The sequence below is a fragment of the Macrobrachium rosenbergii genome, chromosome 48 (assembly GCF_040412425.1).
Source record: "Macrobrachium rosenbergii isolate ZJJX-2024 chromosome 48, ASM4041242v1, whole genome shotgun sequence".
Lineage (NCBI taxonomy): Eukaryota > Metazoa > Arthropoda > Malacostraca > Decapoda > Palaemonidae > Macrobrachium > Macrobrachium rosenbergii.
This window is the reverse complement of record NC_089788.1, coordinates 58,648,247-58,666,366: the sequence shown is the minus strand read 5'-3', so window position 1 is coordinate 58,666,366 and position 18,120 is coordinate 58,648,247. Positions and strand designations below refer to the sequence as shown.

At 38.1% G+C, this 18,120-nt stretch overlaps 1 protein-coding gene across 1 annotated transcript in view; it reads left to right on the top strand.

Annotated features, from left to right (window-relative positions):
* The window catches only part of LOC136831426 (uncharacterized), a 31,993-nt gene extending 17,754 nt beyond the window's left edge, over positions 1 to 14,239 (top strand). Inside the window, exons 3-4 of the mRNA XM_067091874.1 lie at positions 12,721 to 12,908; positions 13,055 to 14,239. Coding sequence (XP_066947975.1) covers positions 12,721 to 12,908; positions 13,055 to 13,211 — 345 coding nt within the window. The 3' untranslated portion in view covers positions 13,212 to 14,239. The remainder of the gene's footprint in view (positions 1 to 12,720; positions 12,909 to 13,054) is intronic.
* The last annotated feature ends 3,881 nt before the right edge of the window (positions 14,240 to 18,120 follow it).

Here is an 18,120-nt window from a genome sequence, read left to right as displayed (position 1 = left end):
GCAGATGCTCCTCAGCTATACTGCCACGCTGCTACAGTTTGAGGTATTGAGATGAGCGCCAACCAGAGGCAGTATTTTCCTGCAGCAGCTCTCTCACCAGGTAAGGAACCAGCAAGCGTTTTACCAGTGCTAGCAAATTTTTCTGTTCCCATTTCGTTACAATTATTAATGTATTAGAGTAGAGAGGTCCATGCATCCAACCTCCTTTAATGTGGGATTCAGCCATGTAATTACTTGGTAAGTTGCTTATATAAAAATGACATTTTTATAATAAAATAAAATTTTATATATACTTACCAAGTAATTACATGATCAGAGCCCTCCCTTCTCCCCTCACATGGACAGAAAGGCATAAACATATTGAGCTCTTTGCTGAGCTGGTTCCTCTCTTACCTGAAAGTGGGCGGGTTTAGTCTCCTAGCCAAAACAAAAGTAGCGCTACCCCAAATTTCAAAATTCTAGCTGCCTACAAGATGAAACTTGTAGCCCTGTAATTATTTGATAAGTATATATAAAACTTTTATTATAAAAATGTTTTCATTGCCATTGCATATTTTGTTGGGTGTTTGGCAGGGATATTGATAAACCAGTTTGCCCGTGACAGATCTCTGTTGCACAGGTCTGTTCATGCTCGGTTTCCGATGCATGACCGTGGTCACTCCCAGTCACCTGCACTTCTTTTCTCAGGGGAGAAGAATAGACTGGTTCTTCTCATGTTTTGTGTGTGATTTTTTTTTTATAGCATGTGAGGAAGAGTGCATTTTCCTGGTGTGCAGGCTTTCAGAGTTCCCTGGAGCTGTGTCAGTACATCCTGGATGTACTAGAGATCAATTTAGCCATCTGTTTACAGTGTTGGCCTGGGTTCATATGTGGTTTGAGGTTGACCTGGCCTATGCACTGCCTAGGGGTGCTCCACATGGGGCAGATAGTGTGAGTTCCGGTTCTCCTTACTTGGATAGTGGGATCAACCCTACTGGTTCAGCTTTCTTTTCAAGGTGATCATGTTTGAGTGCCTTTAATGCCTTAGGACCATGACTTGATGTCTAGGACTCTTTCTGAACACTCACAATCCTCTGGGCAGGGACAGAGTTTGGTTACCATCTCCATCTCTTTGGTATATGATGATCTGTGCTGTGGTAGATTCTGCTGGACTTGGCAATCCTTTGCTTGTAGAATCCATGCAGGCTGAGTTGTAGAGGCATTTTTCCAAAGCCACTGAGCTCGTTCAAAAGTTAATGGTCACTGGGAAGCAACCAGGGCTCAGCATTTGCTGGCACCCATCAAGCGCACCTTTGATTTCATCCTAGTTTATGCATTGTCCTTAGGTTCCCCATGTCCCCTCTTGTGCAAAGTGTTCTGGAGAAGGTTGATTCTCTGATCTCCAGATTGGAAAATTCTCTATCCTCTGGTTGCCCTGCCAAGTTTGTTCCTTATCCTCCGACATGACAATGGAAGGACTGCATCCCAGAGAATGGAAACCTGCCTCTCACATGAGAACCAATCTGTCTGTGGGTTGATGAACAGCTTTGGTTTGGAATGCCTTTGTGTGGAGGTGATTTCTCACCTTTTCTGAAGCAAGAGCCATGGAGGTGGTCACCATGGCTTCATTCTAGGGTACATCATAGCTATACTTACGGCTCAACTTATTAAGGAACTTTGCCGTTTGTGGTGTCTCTTCGTAGGGGTAGAAGTCAAAGTTCCAAAGTTAGTTGGTGTCTTGAGGAAGGATGTTGACCTTTTACTAGTGCATAAACCTGTGGGCTGACCTGTTCTTGAAAAGTTTTGACAGTGTTCATGGCCTCTTTTCATGACAGGTTATAACTGAGAGCAGTCTTGCACCTGGGAGTAACATTGGAGCAGCAGTGGGAAAAAGGAGGATCTATGCTCAGGGCTCCATTATCCACTGTGTGAAGTTTCTTTCAAGATCCTTTTATGATTTGCAAAGGCTACTGCAACCAAGAACTTTGGGAACAATTATGCAGTCAACTTTGTTCCTTTGGAAATGGCTAGGCCTCTCCCAGAGCTAGTTGGGTTCCCAGAAGTCTTCTTACTTGGGAAAGGGTCAAGAATCTTCTTGGGCATTCATTCTTCGTACCAGGCATTGTACTTTAAAGGAAGCAAGGTTCAGAAGAAAGGAGGAGAACTTTGAAGTTGGCAATCTCCCCTCCTGCTGCCATGTTTGGGGAGATACCTTTCATGACACTGGACAATGTGGCAGTGACAGTGGTAAAACCTTGTGTTGTCTTTCTTGGGACAGTTACGGGCTTCCCTTCAAGGACCGATGCCCTTCCCTTTCTTGCAGACAAATCCTGTTTCCATCTTACTCTCCAGGGTTGTCAAAGTTTCTCACTTTGTCAGCGGAGGTATTGTTGATATTGGAGGAGGACTCACTGGTCACATTTGTGACCCGGAAGGTGACATTCACATGATGATAAAAGATACTTTAAAGGTCATCATATATGTGTATGTAGAAAAATGCAAATGATTTCTGATTGTAGGAGGATTTTTTCTTCTGGTCTTTATTTTTTCTTTGTTTTTCTGGGCTTTTTTCATTGGGGAAGGTTATGGTGAATAGTTTTCCTTTTACTGGAGTATGGAAGTATCTGTTCATTTGATCCAAAATAGTTTATTATTTACTTCAGCCTGGCATTTCACCATTGTTGGCTTAACCCATTTTCTTGTAGATTATTAGATTTCTATTACACATTCTATATGATAATGTTCTGTTAATTTATTTTTCGTATCATGACCAGCATTGGTGTTGATCTAGCTAGTTATATATTCTCTGAATAGTGTGTTATTGTTGTAATATAATTCTTGGTAATCTTGACTCAAAGGAGGTGCTGCTGCTCTGGTAAGCAGGGTAAAAGTTTTATGGCCTCCTTAGAGAAGTATCTACATTTATTAAGCATGCTTGTAGAAACTAGATTTCCTTATCAGAGTTAACATGTATAATTGAAGATTGGTCACAGTCTTAGTGGCTGCTCTTTGATTCCAGGTATTGTAAGTTCTTGAAGCATTAATTTGATGTGTGGGTTTCATCCTCATGAGAGGCATCAAAAACCCTGTTCAAGTATTTGTTGAAGTCCAAGAAAGAAGCAGAAAAGCTTGGTAAAGAAAAAAGATGCCTTTGTTCTTACAGGAATACAAATCAACACCTTTTGAATGTAGTATTCCTCAGCAAGAGCTGGAATTGATCATTGAAATTTGATAACAGATTGCAGTAGTTAACTTTAGGTTAACTAGTGTCATCTTCAGCTGGTGACATGTATGGACATCTTACTGTACTTCCCTCTGTACTAAGTTGAAACTATTTTTTGTAACAGTTGATGTCTGTTCATGATTTGTATTTTTTCCTAATAAACACTATAAAAAAAATTGTAACATTCTAAGGGACATGGGTGCATGTATGGACACATCATGTCTTCTTTTTAAGAAAAAACAGAGGGTTTGTGCTACCTTTAAGGTTAGGATTTGCAGTTGTATTTACCACTTGAATTAGGGTAACAGTCTGATCTGTGGATCAGAGGGTTTCCAGCTAACTATCAATCAAGCAAGCTACTTTCCTCTCTCCCCTGGGAGATAGCCAAGTGGCATCAACCTTGGTGACAACAACACACCTCACCTCAGGGAGAAAGCAAGACAAGCTAGGGGCAAGAAGAAAAAGGACAAGTGTTTTCCTCTCTTTCATCTTCCTGTAGGGAGAAGTCCAAGAAGACTTATTAGAAGTCTTGTAAAACTTTGAGTGAACTCCCTTCCCTGGCTTGGGAATTGACAGTATTTGGTAACCCTCCGGTGTTCTGGCTGCCATATGTAAGATTGACTCATGCTTTCTAAGACACTAGGACCTCTCATGGTTTCCTCCTGTGTTTTGCCCTAAGAACACGTGTTAGCTTCAGCGCAACCCCTGTATTTTGTAAGTGGAGTGTCTCTGGACTGTATGCACATGACAGATCTTTGCTGTGTAGTAACTCTTAGGTACCAGGACAATTTGTTAGCCCTTGATTGTGCTGCATCCTGGTTTGTTAATGGTTCATCATAGTCCCCCCTATTTGCTTGTGCATGATAGTGCATGGGCCATTTCTCAATTGGCCTCAACTAGTTTGGTGACCATGAGTAGTTCCATAGCTTGGAACCATGATCCATACATGGATCATCCTTGGCTAGGGTACATCAACCAGTACTAGTGGTCCTGTGAGTGTGCAGTGGATCAGACTAGTGTCCCTGTTTCTATCTCTCAACCAGGAAGTGCCTTTGCTTGTTTGCCTCAAGACAGTCTACTAGTTCAAAGGCTGAGGACATCCCTGCAGGTGTTCACTTTGGTATTAGCTTGGGGTCATTTGCAGTGAGGTCTCTTGGGGATATTTAGTCATTGAGTAAGTTCATTTTGCAAAGGTGCCTCCTGTACTTGCTGCATTGGTTGCTGAGGAGACACCTCCAAGCAGTCCTTCCTCCCACCTTGTGCCCTTGAGTCGAGATCAGGGAGGATTTCACATGGTGGCTGAACAACAGGAACCTCCTCACAGGACTTCCTGAACTCAAAACAAGTGTTGATCACCCCAAGGCTCAGAATTCCAGGTAGCTCCCATTGACCCCCTGCTGAATGGTTTCCCATTCTCCTGGAAGCTCTCACAGAGACTTTCATGGGCCACTTTCCCAGCAGGGTGAAGTAGGCCATGTGTTACTCGTCAAAGCGGGGTCTTCCTGCTGTAGCTTTTGTTCAGCAGATGGTGGACTTCTTAGTCTACCTTCATTGAGACAAGCTCTTCTCAGTCTCCATAATGAAAGGCTGTAGCTTCCTTTTGCCTGGCCTTCAGACTGATTGGCACAGATCTTTTCTCTGGTTGCGCTGCCTATACCTGTAAGGAACAGTCTTGTCATTTCCAGGGAACTTTAGTCAATGGGGTGGATCATATATTTCATCCGCCATAGCCTAGTCCAGGTGCCATATGAGCCCTTGAGTTGGTCTCGGACAGATATCATGCTCAAACTCGTCTTCCCGTTAGCCTTGGCCTTTTCATCTGGTATCCAGAGGCTCAGAATCTCTTTGTCTTGTTAGCTCCTAAGTTTGTGGCAGAAAACCAGAACTTTTCAGAATATTTGCTGGTGTTTGTACAAGAAACATCTATGCTTGATTGAACTGTGGGTGCTATCTAGTAGGATCTGACCTTTTCAGACGGTGCCTTAGCACCACTTTGCAAGTACTACCAAACATAAGTAGGTGTCTAGGAGCACCCTTTTCTTTCTGGTTTTTTGCTGTAATCAAATGCACTTACAACACTTCTAGCAAAATAGACAATTGTACAGTATGGGGAAAAAAACTCAAGTTAGGGGGCATGAAATTTTCCCTGACATTTTGAAGTAACTTTGTTCATCCAGGTAGTGAGGACAAGTGTGTGAAACATCATACCACCTTCTCATACCACCTTAGGGGCTTCACTTACAGATTCCCAAACACATTTTCTCTGTGACCTGTACTGGCTGCTCAACAGGCTGTATAATCACGTAGCTCCTTCCAGACAGAAAAATGTTTTGCCTAAGATACTCAGAGGTCATAAGGCTGGGGTTGAATAGTAGAGTGATTGGCTTCTCTCCCTCTGTGGCACATCAGCTCAGGCCAAGTACATGCTGGTCTGGGTTCAGATGCAGTTAGCTACTTAATTGAGCAACCAGTCTTAGAAAACTTGACAGATAAAATTTGACTGTCTTGCCCCCTTCATTTCCAACGTGTTACCCCAGAGGGCTACACATGTTACTTGCAGAATTTCCTTACTTGAGTGACCAGTCATTTTCATCGAGGCTCAGGGCCTTATTACACTTACATTCCTATGACAGGCCTAGTAGGTGGTTACAGGAGTCATTGCTTCCCTTCCTCACAGTATGTGACTGGGAATGTGACATATCCAGGAAGGTTTCAACTTTGCATTCAGTTGCAAGAGACGACCTTCCACCTGAGGAGAGATCTCATGTAAAAGGCAGTGGATTATATTCCTATATTCCTGTAAGGACAAATCATAAATTTTTTAAGTAATTTGTATTTTTCCTAGGTATACAGGCCAAAGCCTTTTATCATATTTCCCACCTTTACCACCCCACTTTGTCCTTGATGCAGAAGAAAGAGTGCCAGGTGACAGTAGGTGAGTGAAGGCATATTCCCCCCAACCACCAGTGATTACCTTATTACCAGTTTTGTTGACTGTTTGTAATTCACACTGAGGAATATCCAGGCATAAAAGGCTGTATATACCTCTGAAAAGTATTAAAAAAAAAATTGCTGTATCTTTTTAAAATCAGAGGCAGAGATATAAAGTTTTCTAGGTTCCTGCTCATGTTAGTGAGGCAGAAAATGAAAAAGCAGACCTCATAGCTAAGAATGCAGTCACTGTCAACATTCAAAATACCCTTGCCTTATAAAAGATAGGTACCCTGTCATTGATTTAGTACTTACACACACTTGGAATTGCTATTGGGAGCTAGCAGATAAAAAAATAAAAGGTATATCAAACTACACGCATCTTTGAAAATATCTAGATATGGATAGAGCAAGAGAAGTGGTACTTTGCAGAATAATGAATAGTCATGAAAGGCTAACAGTTTTCTGTTAAGTGGAGGCCATCAGACTTTTTGTAATGACTGTATGGTGCCTCTGACAGGCATTTTATGATTGAATGTCAAGTTTAATTGTATTCTTTCTTAGGCATGAATCTGTTTAAAATATTTAAGATGCTGGCCTTATCTTTGGAACACTAATTTTGAAGAGGAGCAAATTCTGTATTTGTTGCAGTTCACGGATGATTGATCTCCAGGCCACATGTTCCATAGTAGCTGAATTTCTGATGTACTGTACTGGATTAGGTCGAGGAAGTTGTCCTTGTTTGCAATAAAAATATATGGATCAACACTGTCCCAGGTATTAGAAGGCAAAGGGAGTGATACATTCTTTTCTGGTCACTTTAAATGTGTTTCAGTATTTTTAAAGAGGGGCTCTACTTATTAGTTCGATATGTCCGGAATGGGACTTAGTGTGGGTGCTTACAAGCCTGTCAAATGATATTTATGAGCTCATTGAGCTGTTTTCCTTGAAGGATTTGATGAAAACAGCATTTCTTCTCACCCTTGTGTATACTCAGTTTCTCATTCCAAAAATTGGTTTACCATGGATTTTTCTTATGACCCTGGGTTGGGTTGTCAAAACATTCAACATCCTTCCTCCCTTAAGCCACTTCAGGGTTTGTGATAAAAGCTCTTCCTATTTAGCTTAGTAACCAAGGAGATCTTTCACTATGCCCTGTCAAAACTGTGAGATAATACCTCAAGAGAACTAAATCTTCATGAAGGTGGATGGATCATATCTTTGTATCTACCAATGCATTAAGCACAAAGTTTGTTACCATATCCTTGTGGCATTCTCTCTAAAGGTTAAGGGTTATGAGGTCAGGGCCATTTTAACTTGTGTGGCTTTTAACCCTTAAACGCCGAGCCTCTATTTACAAAAGTGTCTGCCGTATGCCGGCGGGGTTTGGGAGTTAGCGCCGAAGCGGAAAGAAAGTTTTTTTCAAAAAATCACATCCTGCTTAGTTTTTAAGATTAAGAGTTCATTTTTGGCTCCTTTTGTCTCATTGCCTGAAGTTTAGTATGCAACCATCAGAAATGAAAAAAAAAAATATCATTATCATATATAAATATTGGAATATATGACAGTGCGAAAAAAAATTTCATATATAATTGTATACAAATCGCGCTGTGAGCAAAACGGTTAAAGCTAATGAGTTTTTTTTTTTTTTTTTTTTTGTATTGTACACTAAATTGCGATGAATTTGATATATAACATATTGTAAAATTATCAAAGCAACACAGAGAAAATGTTATCACAAAATGATGCATGAATTCGTAACGTGCGGACGTAAAAAAAAAAAGTTTTTTCAAAAATTCACCATAAATCTAAATATTGTGCTAGGGACTTCATGTTTGTTGCAAAATAAAGGTAAATGATTGAAAATTACTAGAATGTAAGAGTTTTAGCTTAAAATTGCATTTTTCGACCATTTCGGTCGAGTCAAAGTTGACCGAAGGTTGAAATTTCGGCACTTATCGTGATTTGTATGAAAATATTTCAAAATTGATAAAACCTACAACCATGAGTTATTTTTTGTTGTATTCTACATGAAATTGCACACATTTTCATATATAAAACTTTATGTAACGGCTAATATTAAATGGTGCAAAAATTACGACAAAGTTACTAAAGAAATTCTGAGATTTTCAGCAGAGTTAGCGTGCGGGGGTAAGGATTTTTTTTTTTTTTTTTTTTTTTTTTTTTTTTTTTTTTTTTTTTTTGTGCTAGAGACTTCTCGTTTGTTGCAAAATGAAGAGAAATTATTGAATATTACTAGAATGTAAGAGTTTTAGCTTACAATTGCATTTTTCTACCATTTCGGTCGAGTCAAAGTTGACCGAAGGTTTAAATTTTGGCACTTACTGTGATTTATATGAAAATATTTCAAAACTGATAAAAGCTACAACCATGAATTATTTTTTGTTGTATTCTACATGAAATTGCACACATTTTCATATATAAAACTTTATGTAATGGCTAATATAAACGGTGCAAAAATTATGACAAAGTGACTAAAGAATTTCTGAGATTGTAAGAGCCTGACGCCGTCTCTCCCAAACACTCGTGTGTTCATCGTCCATCGGAGTGGCGAGACATTTGGCGTCTTCACAAACAGAAACATACACACAGTTTGATACAGAAGATTCGTTGGAACATTATGAGTACATGATTAGAATGCTTGCATGGCAATGCAAGTAGTGGTGATTGTACATACATCAAGACAACAATGGTTAGGGAGAAACAGATGGAAATATTGTATGTTTGAAATCGCGCTCCTTTAGAGAAAGAAAACGAGATGTTCTTGTTGTCTTGTCCACTCCGATGGACGACGAACACACACGTGTTTGGAAGAGATGGCGTCAGGCTCTTACACGATTTTCAGCAGAGTTAGCACGGACGTAAGGAAAAAGTTTTTCAAAAATTCACCATAAATCAAAATATTGTGCTAGAGACTTCTCGTTTGTTGCAAAATGAAGGTAAATGATTGAATATTACTAGAGTGTAAGAGTTTTAGCTTACAATTGCATTTTTCGACTATTTCGGTCGAGTCAAAGTTGACCGAAGGTTGAAATTTTGGCACTTATCGTGATTTATATGAAAATATGTAAAAATTGATAAAAGCTACAACCATGAGTTATTTTTTGTTGTATTTTACATGAAATTGCGCACATTTTCATATATAAAACTTTATGTAACGGCTAATACAAAACAGTGCAAAAATTACGACAAAGTGACTAAAGAATTTCTGAGATTTTCAGCAGAGTTAGCTGATGCTTTCTTTTGAGATAAGAAAGAAATTCAAGATGCGCAGCTGGGTCACGCTTGTAAACAAAACAACAGCGTGATCCGTGAACTCCCAGCATCCTTCAAGGCGCGTGATTTAAAATTTTTCGCAAATGAGGCCTATAAGTATTTTTCCGCGAATATTTAAAAACCTTTTTGTAGTCGACATATTTTACGTCCACTTGGCACCCGACAGACAACTTTTGTCAACGTAAAATACGTCCAGTTGGCGTTAAAGGGTTAATTTGATAGTGGGTATTAATACCATTTTGAATACGGCTTCTGGAGGTCCCCGTCCACTTACATAAAACTATGAGATGTCATTCACATAAATCAGTGAATCTGTACTATTGGCTAAATAATAACCAATAACCAGTTGTGTTAAAGCATAATAAAAAAAAGAAAGGGTTGGCAGACTCATCATCCTTGTATTCTTAAGACATCCCTAATCTATATGTATTAGTACACACACACACACACTCTCTCTCTCTCTCTCTCTCTCTCTCTCTCTCTCTCTCTCTCTCTCTCTCTCTCTCTCTCTCTCTCTCTCTCTCTCTCTCTCTCTCTCTCAACTGAAAAATAGGTAACTTTACTATATTAATGAGGCACATGTCCAATCATAACCGGTTGTTAGTCACAATATTTCTGTTGGATGCACTTCTCTCAGTCAACCATATCACTGGTTCAGCATGTCTAAAGTACTTTCTAGCTAAGGGAAATTTGGATACCAAAGCTGACTCATCTAAATAGCTATTCAGTCTATTGTAATGGAATTGTTATGAAACAAATATAAGTTTTAAATAGAAGTATTTTTTTCATATGCAAAGCCATTACTTTTCCAAAAATTACCCACATCCCCATCCTTCCTTATTGCAGCTAGTTAACACTACCGATAATGACCAGTTCCAGATGTGAGGCAGCTTAGGGACCTGGATGCATACTCAGATACAGTAAATGGATTTCAGTATTCTTCTGCTTTGGAAATATGTATGGAGGTTGCACTTAGTAAGCAGTATCCAAAGATGAAGGCTGAGCAGGTGAAGAACAGGAAGAAATGGGAGATGTGCACTGCTAATCAGTTTACCTGCAATCTTCACATTTTCAAATGTTTTATTTTTGGAGGAGATCTGGAGATGACATACCTAAAGGTAGTCATTTAAGAAGACTAATCAGTTGTTTTTAAATGACCAGGAGGAAAGTGGACTTCTAGATGCTGATTGTGATTGGGACCTGGAATTAACTTGTGACCAAGTTCCTTGATCATTCTGTAACTAAAGACAGACAACAGGGCATCTATATGGGAATGAAGGGTAGTACTGTAGCACCATTCTCTTTATTTTTTATTACAAAAGATTCAGTCATCATTGACCATTGTCTGAGCATCAGTCAATAGCAGCCTGGACAGTGTCCTTTTTAGGACAAAAGATGGTAGTCTGTATATGCCACATTACAGTCTGAAGATGATTAGTCTCAAGATGTAATCCATCCATATATGAAGATTATGCAAGCAACCCGGTGCATATCAGTCTCTCTACAAAGACGGGACTTAAGGGATCTGCTGAGGAAACTGAAACTTCTTTTAATGTTAGGGTAAAAACCAGGTTAAGAACCTTGCCTGGGAACAGGGATGGGACTGAGTAGTGAAGAAACAGGTCCTTGATCTTGTGTAAGAACAAAATCTTGAGCAGGACAGTGACAAGTGGAATGATGGGTCTCTTCAGAGAGGAAAGCCTTTTGATGGTTAAGTTGTGATGGCCGTCCAATATAGTCCACAGTGTATTTTTACCTTCCTTGACTAAAATATTTACTGCAAATATGTTGCCATCAGTATCTTGACTAGAAGTGATTTACCTTGCAAGATCTGGTTGAGTGCGCTAAATTTTGCTGCACTTCTTTTCAACTAGGATGATCCTATAAGGAACAAAATCATCTTAACATCCTCCTATAAATTTGCAGTGTTGAACATTGGGATTCATCTCCTCCAACACTGTGAATCCTTTCTCAGTGTGAGAAAAAGCCTGCTGTATTCTGCTAATGGTGAAGTATCGCAGTTCTGGTTCCAGCTCCTCCTCTTTGAGCTGTTGTTCACGAAGTTTCATGAACATTGTGTCTGGAATAATCCTCTCACCCAAGTAGTTGTAGAAAGCTGTGGTGTGGAGCCTTCAGATATTTTTGCAGTCACCATGGTCAACAGACTAACTGTGTACTTTTAATATCCTGGTCCTGCAGTCTGAAATGTGAATACCCTTATTCACATAAAAATGTTAGGCCTTTTAACTGTTGAACAAAATGAGTGTCTTGTTAAGGTGTACTCTTCATGGGGCCTCTGCATGACTTGAAATACTTCATTGGCTTCATTAAGAGTGGTGTGCAGACCTTTTGACTGCTACCAGATTTACCCAGGAAATTCACCCTTTCCCCAAACACTTGAAACAGTCATTCTTCAGCATGATTACAGTATTCTGCCACATGGTGGCAAATAGACTTAAAAGAGGAAGATTTTGTCTCATTATTGCCACAGACAAGCAGCCCCTGATGAGCAAGGAGTTGATGAAACTTCATGAACAGTAGCTCAAAGAAGAGAAGCTGGAACCAGAACTGCGACACTTTACCATTAGCAGAATACAGCAGGCTTTTTCTCACACTGAGCAAGGATTCACAGATGAATCCCAATGTTCAACACAGCAAATTTTTGGGAGGATGTTAAGATGGTTTTGTTCCTTATAGGATCATCCCAGATGAAAAGAAGGGCGGCAGAATTTGGCGCACTTAACCAGTCCTTGCAGCACAATGAAAATCATGAGGAGAATATGAATCATCTAGTGAAGAGATTCTGCCATCAGCATTAAGGTAGTCTCATGTTTTTGTTCCAGCTTCCAAAGCCAGCACATCAACGTCACCATCAGAGACATGTAAAATGTCTTTAGTTCTTTTTGACATTAACATCAATTGAAATGTATAAATTTCTATAGAAGACAATAAAAATGCCGAGCTATTAGCAAATTATTGTAATAGTGGTGTGATGGGGTTGCTTATAGAAGTTTATAAGGTGTCCAGGTTGTTTTTAAAGGGTTTATTTGACTTAAGTCATAAGGCTTGGAATGAATTAACTACACTTGGCAAGGTGTTTCTGTACTTACTCCAGTATGTGTTGGGTCCTGTAACCAGTGGATGTTCACATGATTGACAGGTGAGTGCGCCAAGTATCATCTTTTTCGAAGTCTTGAAGCTTCTTATAATATTTTTAAGGAAGGCAAAGATTTGTTGGAAACCCTGTATATTATGTTGCCAGTTACATTCCAATTATTTTACCATTGCAGAATAAACAGAAGACACCTGTCAAAAGAGGTACCACTCCAGTTGCCAAGAAAAAGCACCGTTTCAGACCTGGCACTGTTGCATTGATGGAAATACGACATTATCAGAAAACTGGAAATCTGTTGATACCTAAATTACCATTTTCCCGGGTAGTAAGGGAGATCTTCCAAGAGTTTGGCAAAAACATGAGGTAATTCTCTCCACTTCTTTCAGTTCTATAATTACAGTCATGCTACCTTTGAATAATTATATATGATTATTTTTATTTTTATTTTTTCCCAGCACTGCAGAAAAATTTGTACTCATTATTTTTGTGATTTACTTCATTTTTTACAGAATTCAAGAGCTGGCATTGATGGCACTTCAGGAAGCAGCTGAAACCTACCTAGTTAGTTTATTGGAAGTGGCAAATCTCTGCTCCATACATGCAAAAAGGGTAACACTTTATCCCAAAGATATTCGACTTGCTCGAAGAATTCGAGGGGATTGTTAGGACTGCTTGCATTATTGACCTGATAAAAACATTCAGTGATTGGTGTAAAGCAGTTGTCATACTTTTTCCAGTTGAAATGTGAATTTTATAGTGCCTGTCACAGTTCATTAAAAATCGTATAGGGCTTTCTATTTTTGAAGTAAAGTTTTTATGTCAAAGCTGCTGTCAGTTAAATGATCTTTGTGTTTGGCTTGTAGACAATGTAAAGTCTTTGGGTGTTCCTTCATGATAAATATTTCTCAATAAAATGTAAGTAGTTTAGAGAAGTAATTACATTTTACAAAGTACTGAACAATGATGATGATTGACTGAGTTTCAGTTCAGTTAAATATACTGATATTTTAATTTTCTACAAAAAAGGCTATTTATCATTGTGTCATTATGAAATATATATGTTTATAGGCTTATATAAAATTCACCTTCATAACAAATTTTGAAAGTTTAGGTTAAGTTGAGAAACAATTTTTATTTCTGAAGTACTGCATATTTAGATTAACAAATGCTGCATTAATTTGGTGATGCTTATTTTATAAGACTTATTTTATTGATGTAGAGTACAAAAATGCTGTCTAAAATTTTTGTCCTCTGGATTTGCTTGAGTTCGTAAAGTTACTTTATTTTTTACGAAGGGAGATATTTTAGTTTCATGTATGTTTTTATTAGTTTTATTGTACACAGTTTTTGTAAAATTATTTTTTCCTAGTACTCTCAAGTTTTATTAGTGATTTTATACAAGATTGAAAAGTCATTCTTTAAAAAAGTTTTCAGTATTTTATAAAGATTTCTAAGGGTTTTTATGCAAATACAAATTTTTTCTTCAGTACTGTTTTTGGAAAATCCTAGAGGAAAGATATCCTTCATGCATGCATGTATAAGAACTCGGTAATACCAAAGGTCAACTGTAAATATAAAATAGTATATTATAAGGGAAATTTTCCTTAAAGTAATTTGTACTGCAGTGCTGGTAATGTTGCTTTTAGAAATAGGGAGGCAACTTTGTTAAATGAATAAAGTTCATTTATATTTTATTTCATGTCTTAATGGAAAAATCCTTTTTATGTATTTTGTTTCATCTCTTAGTGCGGGAATTCCCTTTTCATGTGTCTATTGATCCTTTCAAGGGGTTTCAGGTCATTATTTTACATTATAAAAGTGAGCATAGGTTAATTTCCAGTTTAACTGTATGAGAGGTGTTATTGAAGGATATAACTGCCGTAATTTTTATGGATTGTTAAAATACAGTGATAAGATTTTGGACTTAGAACTTGCTACTTTATACCTGTGAGATGATCTCCGTAAGTGAATTATTGCTTTTAGTGTCTCTTGAGAAAAAATTCTTTCCCTTGGAGAATTTAGATTTTTGGCTCGGTGGCCTGGTTAAATAATTTAGTGGTTATGGTGTGTATACCTTGCATGTGCACTGTAATCAGTTTGCCATGGCTTCTGGCTCTATTTCTTTCTCTCTTAGATTTTCTTCGTTACGAATTTCCTTTTTTTTATTATTATTATTACACAAAGATGTATATGTTTAGGAATATACTGTATATAAACAAACATTGGGAACCAGAGTGAGTGTTAGCAATGTTGACTTAATTTTTTATATTTTTTCTTTTCTTAAATTTTGCTGTGTTACTTCAAGTAAAATCTGGAGAAGAGGTTTTAGTATAGGCCCCCCCAAAAAAATCTCAAGACCACATGTGGATTAATTTGGGTGTTACACAATGAGAATTACGAAGTTCTAAAATAGCAGTGTCCAATGGCTCTAAAGTTTTATTACAACTTTTCAGATGTAAAAATATAATTTTCCTACAGGGACACAACCAGAGCCTTTTAAAAAAATTAGGAGTATTCTTCACTGCAAGCTAGAAGAGCTGTTGAATCTTGGTAATAAGGAAGGTAATTGGTGGAGATGGTTGTTGCGGGGGGGAGGGAGGCACCAAACTGTTGCCATTGCCAATTCAGTCTTTCTTTGCTTGGCATCATGAGAGGATGCCTGTAACCCCCTTCCCTGAGAGCTTGTTGGAATCTTTGAATTAGATGATTAGCTTGTTACTAATGTTTCCTCTTACCCCCTTTGTGCTCCCTTTGTTTTACTCTAAATGAGAAGAAACTTGACCTACAGCAGTGTGTGGGTTGTTGGTGACCTGAGGCTGCTTGTCTCCCATATCAGTAGACCCACATGAGATATGGCAGGGACTGTATTCAATCCCTTCCCAGTGAAAAATCGTGCTTCTTAGCACTCTCCTCAGTGGGAGGGGTACAACAAGAAAAGAGTCAGATTTCGCTGGGTTCTTGCGGGGTAACACTCCTCTGGTGGCAGCTCCGAATCCCTGCAGGTCTTTTCAACTACCAGTTGCCATCCTTATTCCATCGACACCTGGATCTCTCTGTCCAGGAGGGTTTGCTGCCACAAGTCTTTTGAATAAATATAATTTTCTAAGAAAATCGTAATTGACTTACTTTTAAACATAACTAAATAGTGTATACAGTTATATGCGTATGAAATACCAGACCTTGACTAAAATTTTACAAGTTACAGCAGGTAATTTCTAAACTTCTTGAAGATCATTTATGTGTTAGCTTAGAAACATTAAAACCAGTACAAGAGGGAACTATACAACATTATCGTAAACAAGTAAAATGGGAAAAATCACATAATTTATAATTGTAACTGGGTGAAAGCAATCATTTGGATTTTCCTTCCAGTTTTTGATGTCTCAAAGAAATTATACATTTTTCACCATGGAAACTCTCCTCAAGGAATAAAATCATTCTCCCTTGCACCATAGCTTAGTATAGTATGTTTATTGTATGTGTGTTATAAATTGATGCTCTCGTTGCCCTGAGTTCATTTAATGTGATAAGTTGCCCTTATAGAGTAGTGCTCTGCTGAGTATTCTAGTTTAAGAGGGAATCTAGGTTCAACCCTATGAGCCCTTAGAAATTTGACTCATTTTTCTGGTGAAGATTGCAGAAAGTCATAATGCATGTAAAAACATGGGCTTCTGGGGGCAGCAGAGACATGACACTTCTAAAGAAATTTTGATAAATACTTGAGGGCACTGGGAAGAGCTCACAGGTTAAAATATTGCTGGTTTGTAGACAAAGTGTTTTGTGCACATTATGGGGGAGTGAGGGGAAGTCTGTTAAAGAAGTGGTATAGGTGATGTTGATGGTGACTGGAAAGGATTATACTGAAACAGCATCATAAGGACTTGGACATGATGGGATTTCAAGATGGAAGCCTACTACATGGTAGAAGGGAGGAGGAAACTTGAATGTCCTAATTCGTTTATGGGAAATCCTAACAAAAATATTGTTGATAGCTTAATAACAAAAGATCAGTAAGGGAAGGTGTCTATATTTTCCTCTTTTTACATACTCATTTTTACAGATGAACAATTTACAAATCACTGCTTAGCTTAAGATAGCTCCTGCTATCATCCTTAGGGTGCCCTTGTAATATTAAAATGTTGACAAAAGATGATAGGAGGAGTTATTGTAAGCTAAGTGTGGAACAGTAATTTGTAGTGTTCATCTGTAAAATTGTATGTATGTATATATATATATATATATATATATATATATATATATATATATATATATATATATATATATATATATATATATATATATATACAGGCAGTCTCCGGACTATCGGCGGGGTTCTGTTCCAACAGTGTGACGATAAGTGAAAATCACTGATGATTTTCGGTTAGCACCTCTGTTAGGTATGTATCAGTGACAATAAGTGGAAATAAGCACATATTGTTGCTAATTTTTGTCACTAGACAAGCACTGAAAAACCGGATTGCCGATAACTGGGGATTGCCTGTATGTATATATATATATGTGTGTGTGTGTTTTGTATATAATATATATATATATATATATATATATATATATATATATATATATATATATATATATATATATATATATATATAAATATATATATATATAAGAAAATTAATGCAAAGTCACCTAGTGGGCCTTTAATTTTACCTAATGGATCTTTTTTCCTTTGATTAGTTGGAACTTTCATGTTCATCAACTTTTAAGCATCAGTGATGTAATATGTAAAAAGATAATGTATTGCAAACTCTGTGATGTGTGTACCGTTGTTGCACCTTAGGTTCTTAGGTCCAAAGTTAGAACAACCTACAAGTGGGAAGCAATGAAGAATTGAATTATTTTTTTCTGTACGAGATTAATATTTTTCTGAGTATAGTGTGTGAGGCAGTTCCTGAATTCCAAATCACTTACTAGTTGCAGTTAACTTTCTTGGTCTACAAATCTATTACTTTACAATAGACAAGATCCATAGTTGCAAAATCTCCAGATATGTCCCTAAAGGAGGAGTTCTGACCTGCACCTGTTAGGGTTTGCATTTGGGTCACTCAGTATAACTGTTTTTTGAATTTTTATTTTCTCACTGAGTATGTGGGGAGGAAAAAATAAGCCAAGCTTTTGTGAGGGGTGAGAGCAGGAGTCTTTGTGGGCTCTTTTCTCTTGTAGCAGTTGATCCATATAGGCACCGTTCTTTTTGCCGGGGAAAAGTATACACCCATTTCCTCCCCTACCAGGAGTGTGCTGGCTGGGCTTCTCAACAAGAGAAGTTTAGTAGGAACAAGAGAAGTTTGCCAGCCTTTCCAGGTATGTCTTCATTGACTCCAGCAAATCCTTCTAGCATCATCCTTTCTCCCTCCATTCCTATCCCACTGCCTATGGCGAGTAGTTCGCCCTTTAGGTGTGCTGGAGCTTGAGAGGTGAAGGAGTCCTGCCATTTGCTCTTTGGAAGAGGGCTCTAGTATTGGGGCTGATGGCCCCCTTAGTCAGGCTTTGTCCCCAGCATCCATATCACCCTCCTTAATTGAGTCTGACGTTCATGGTGTTAGTAAGATGTCTT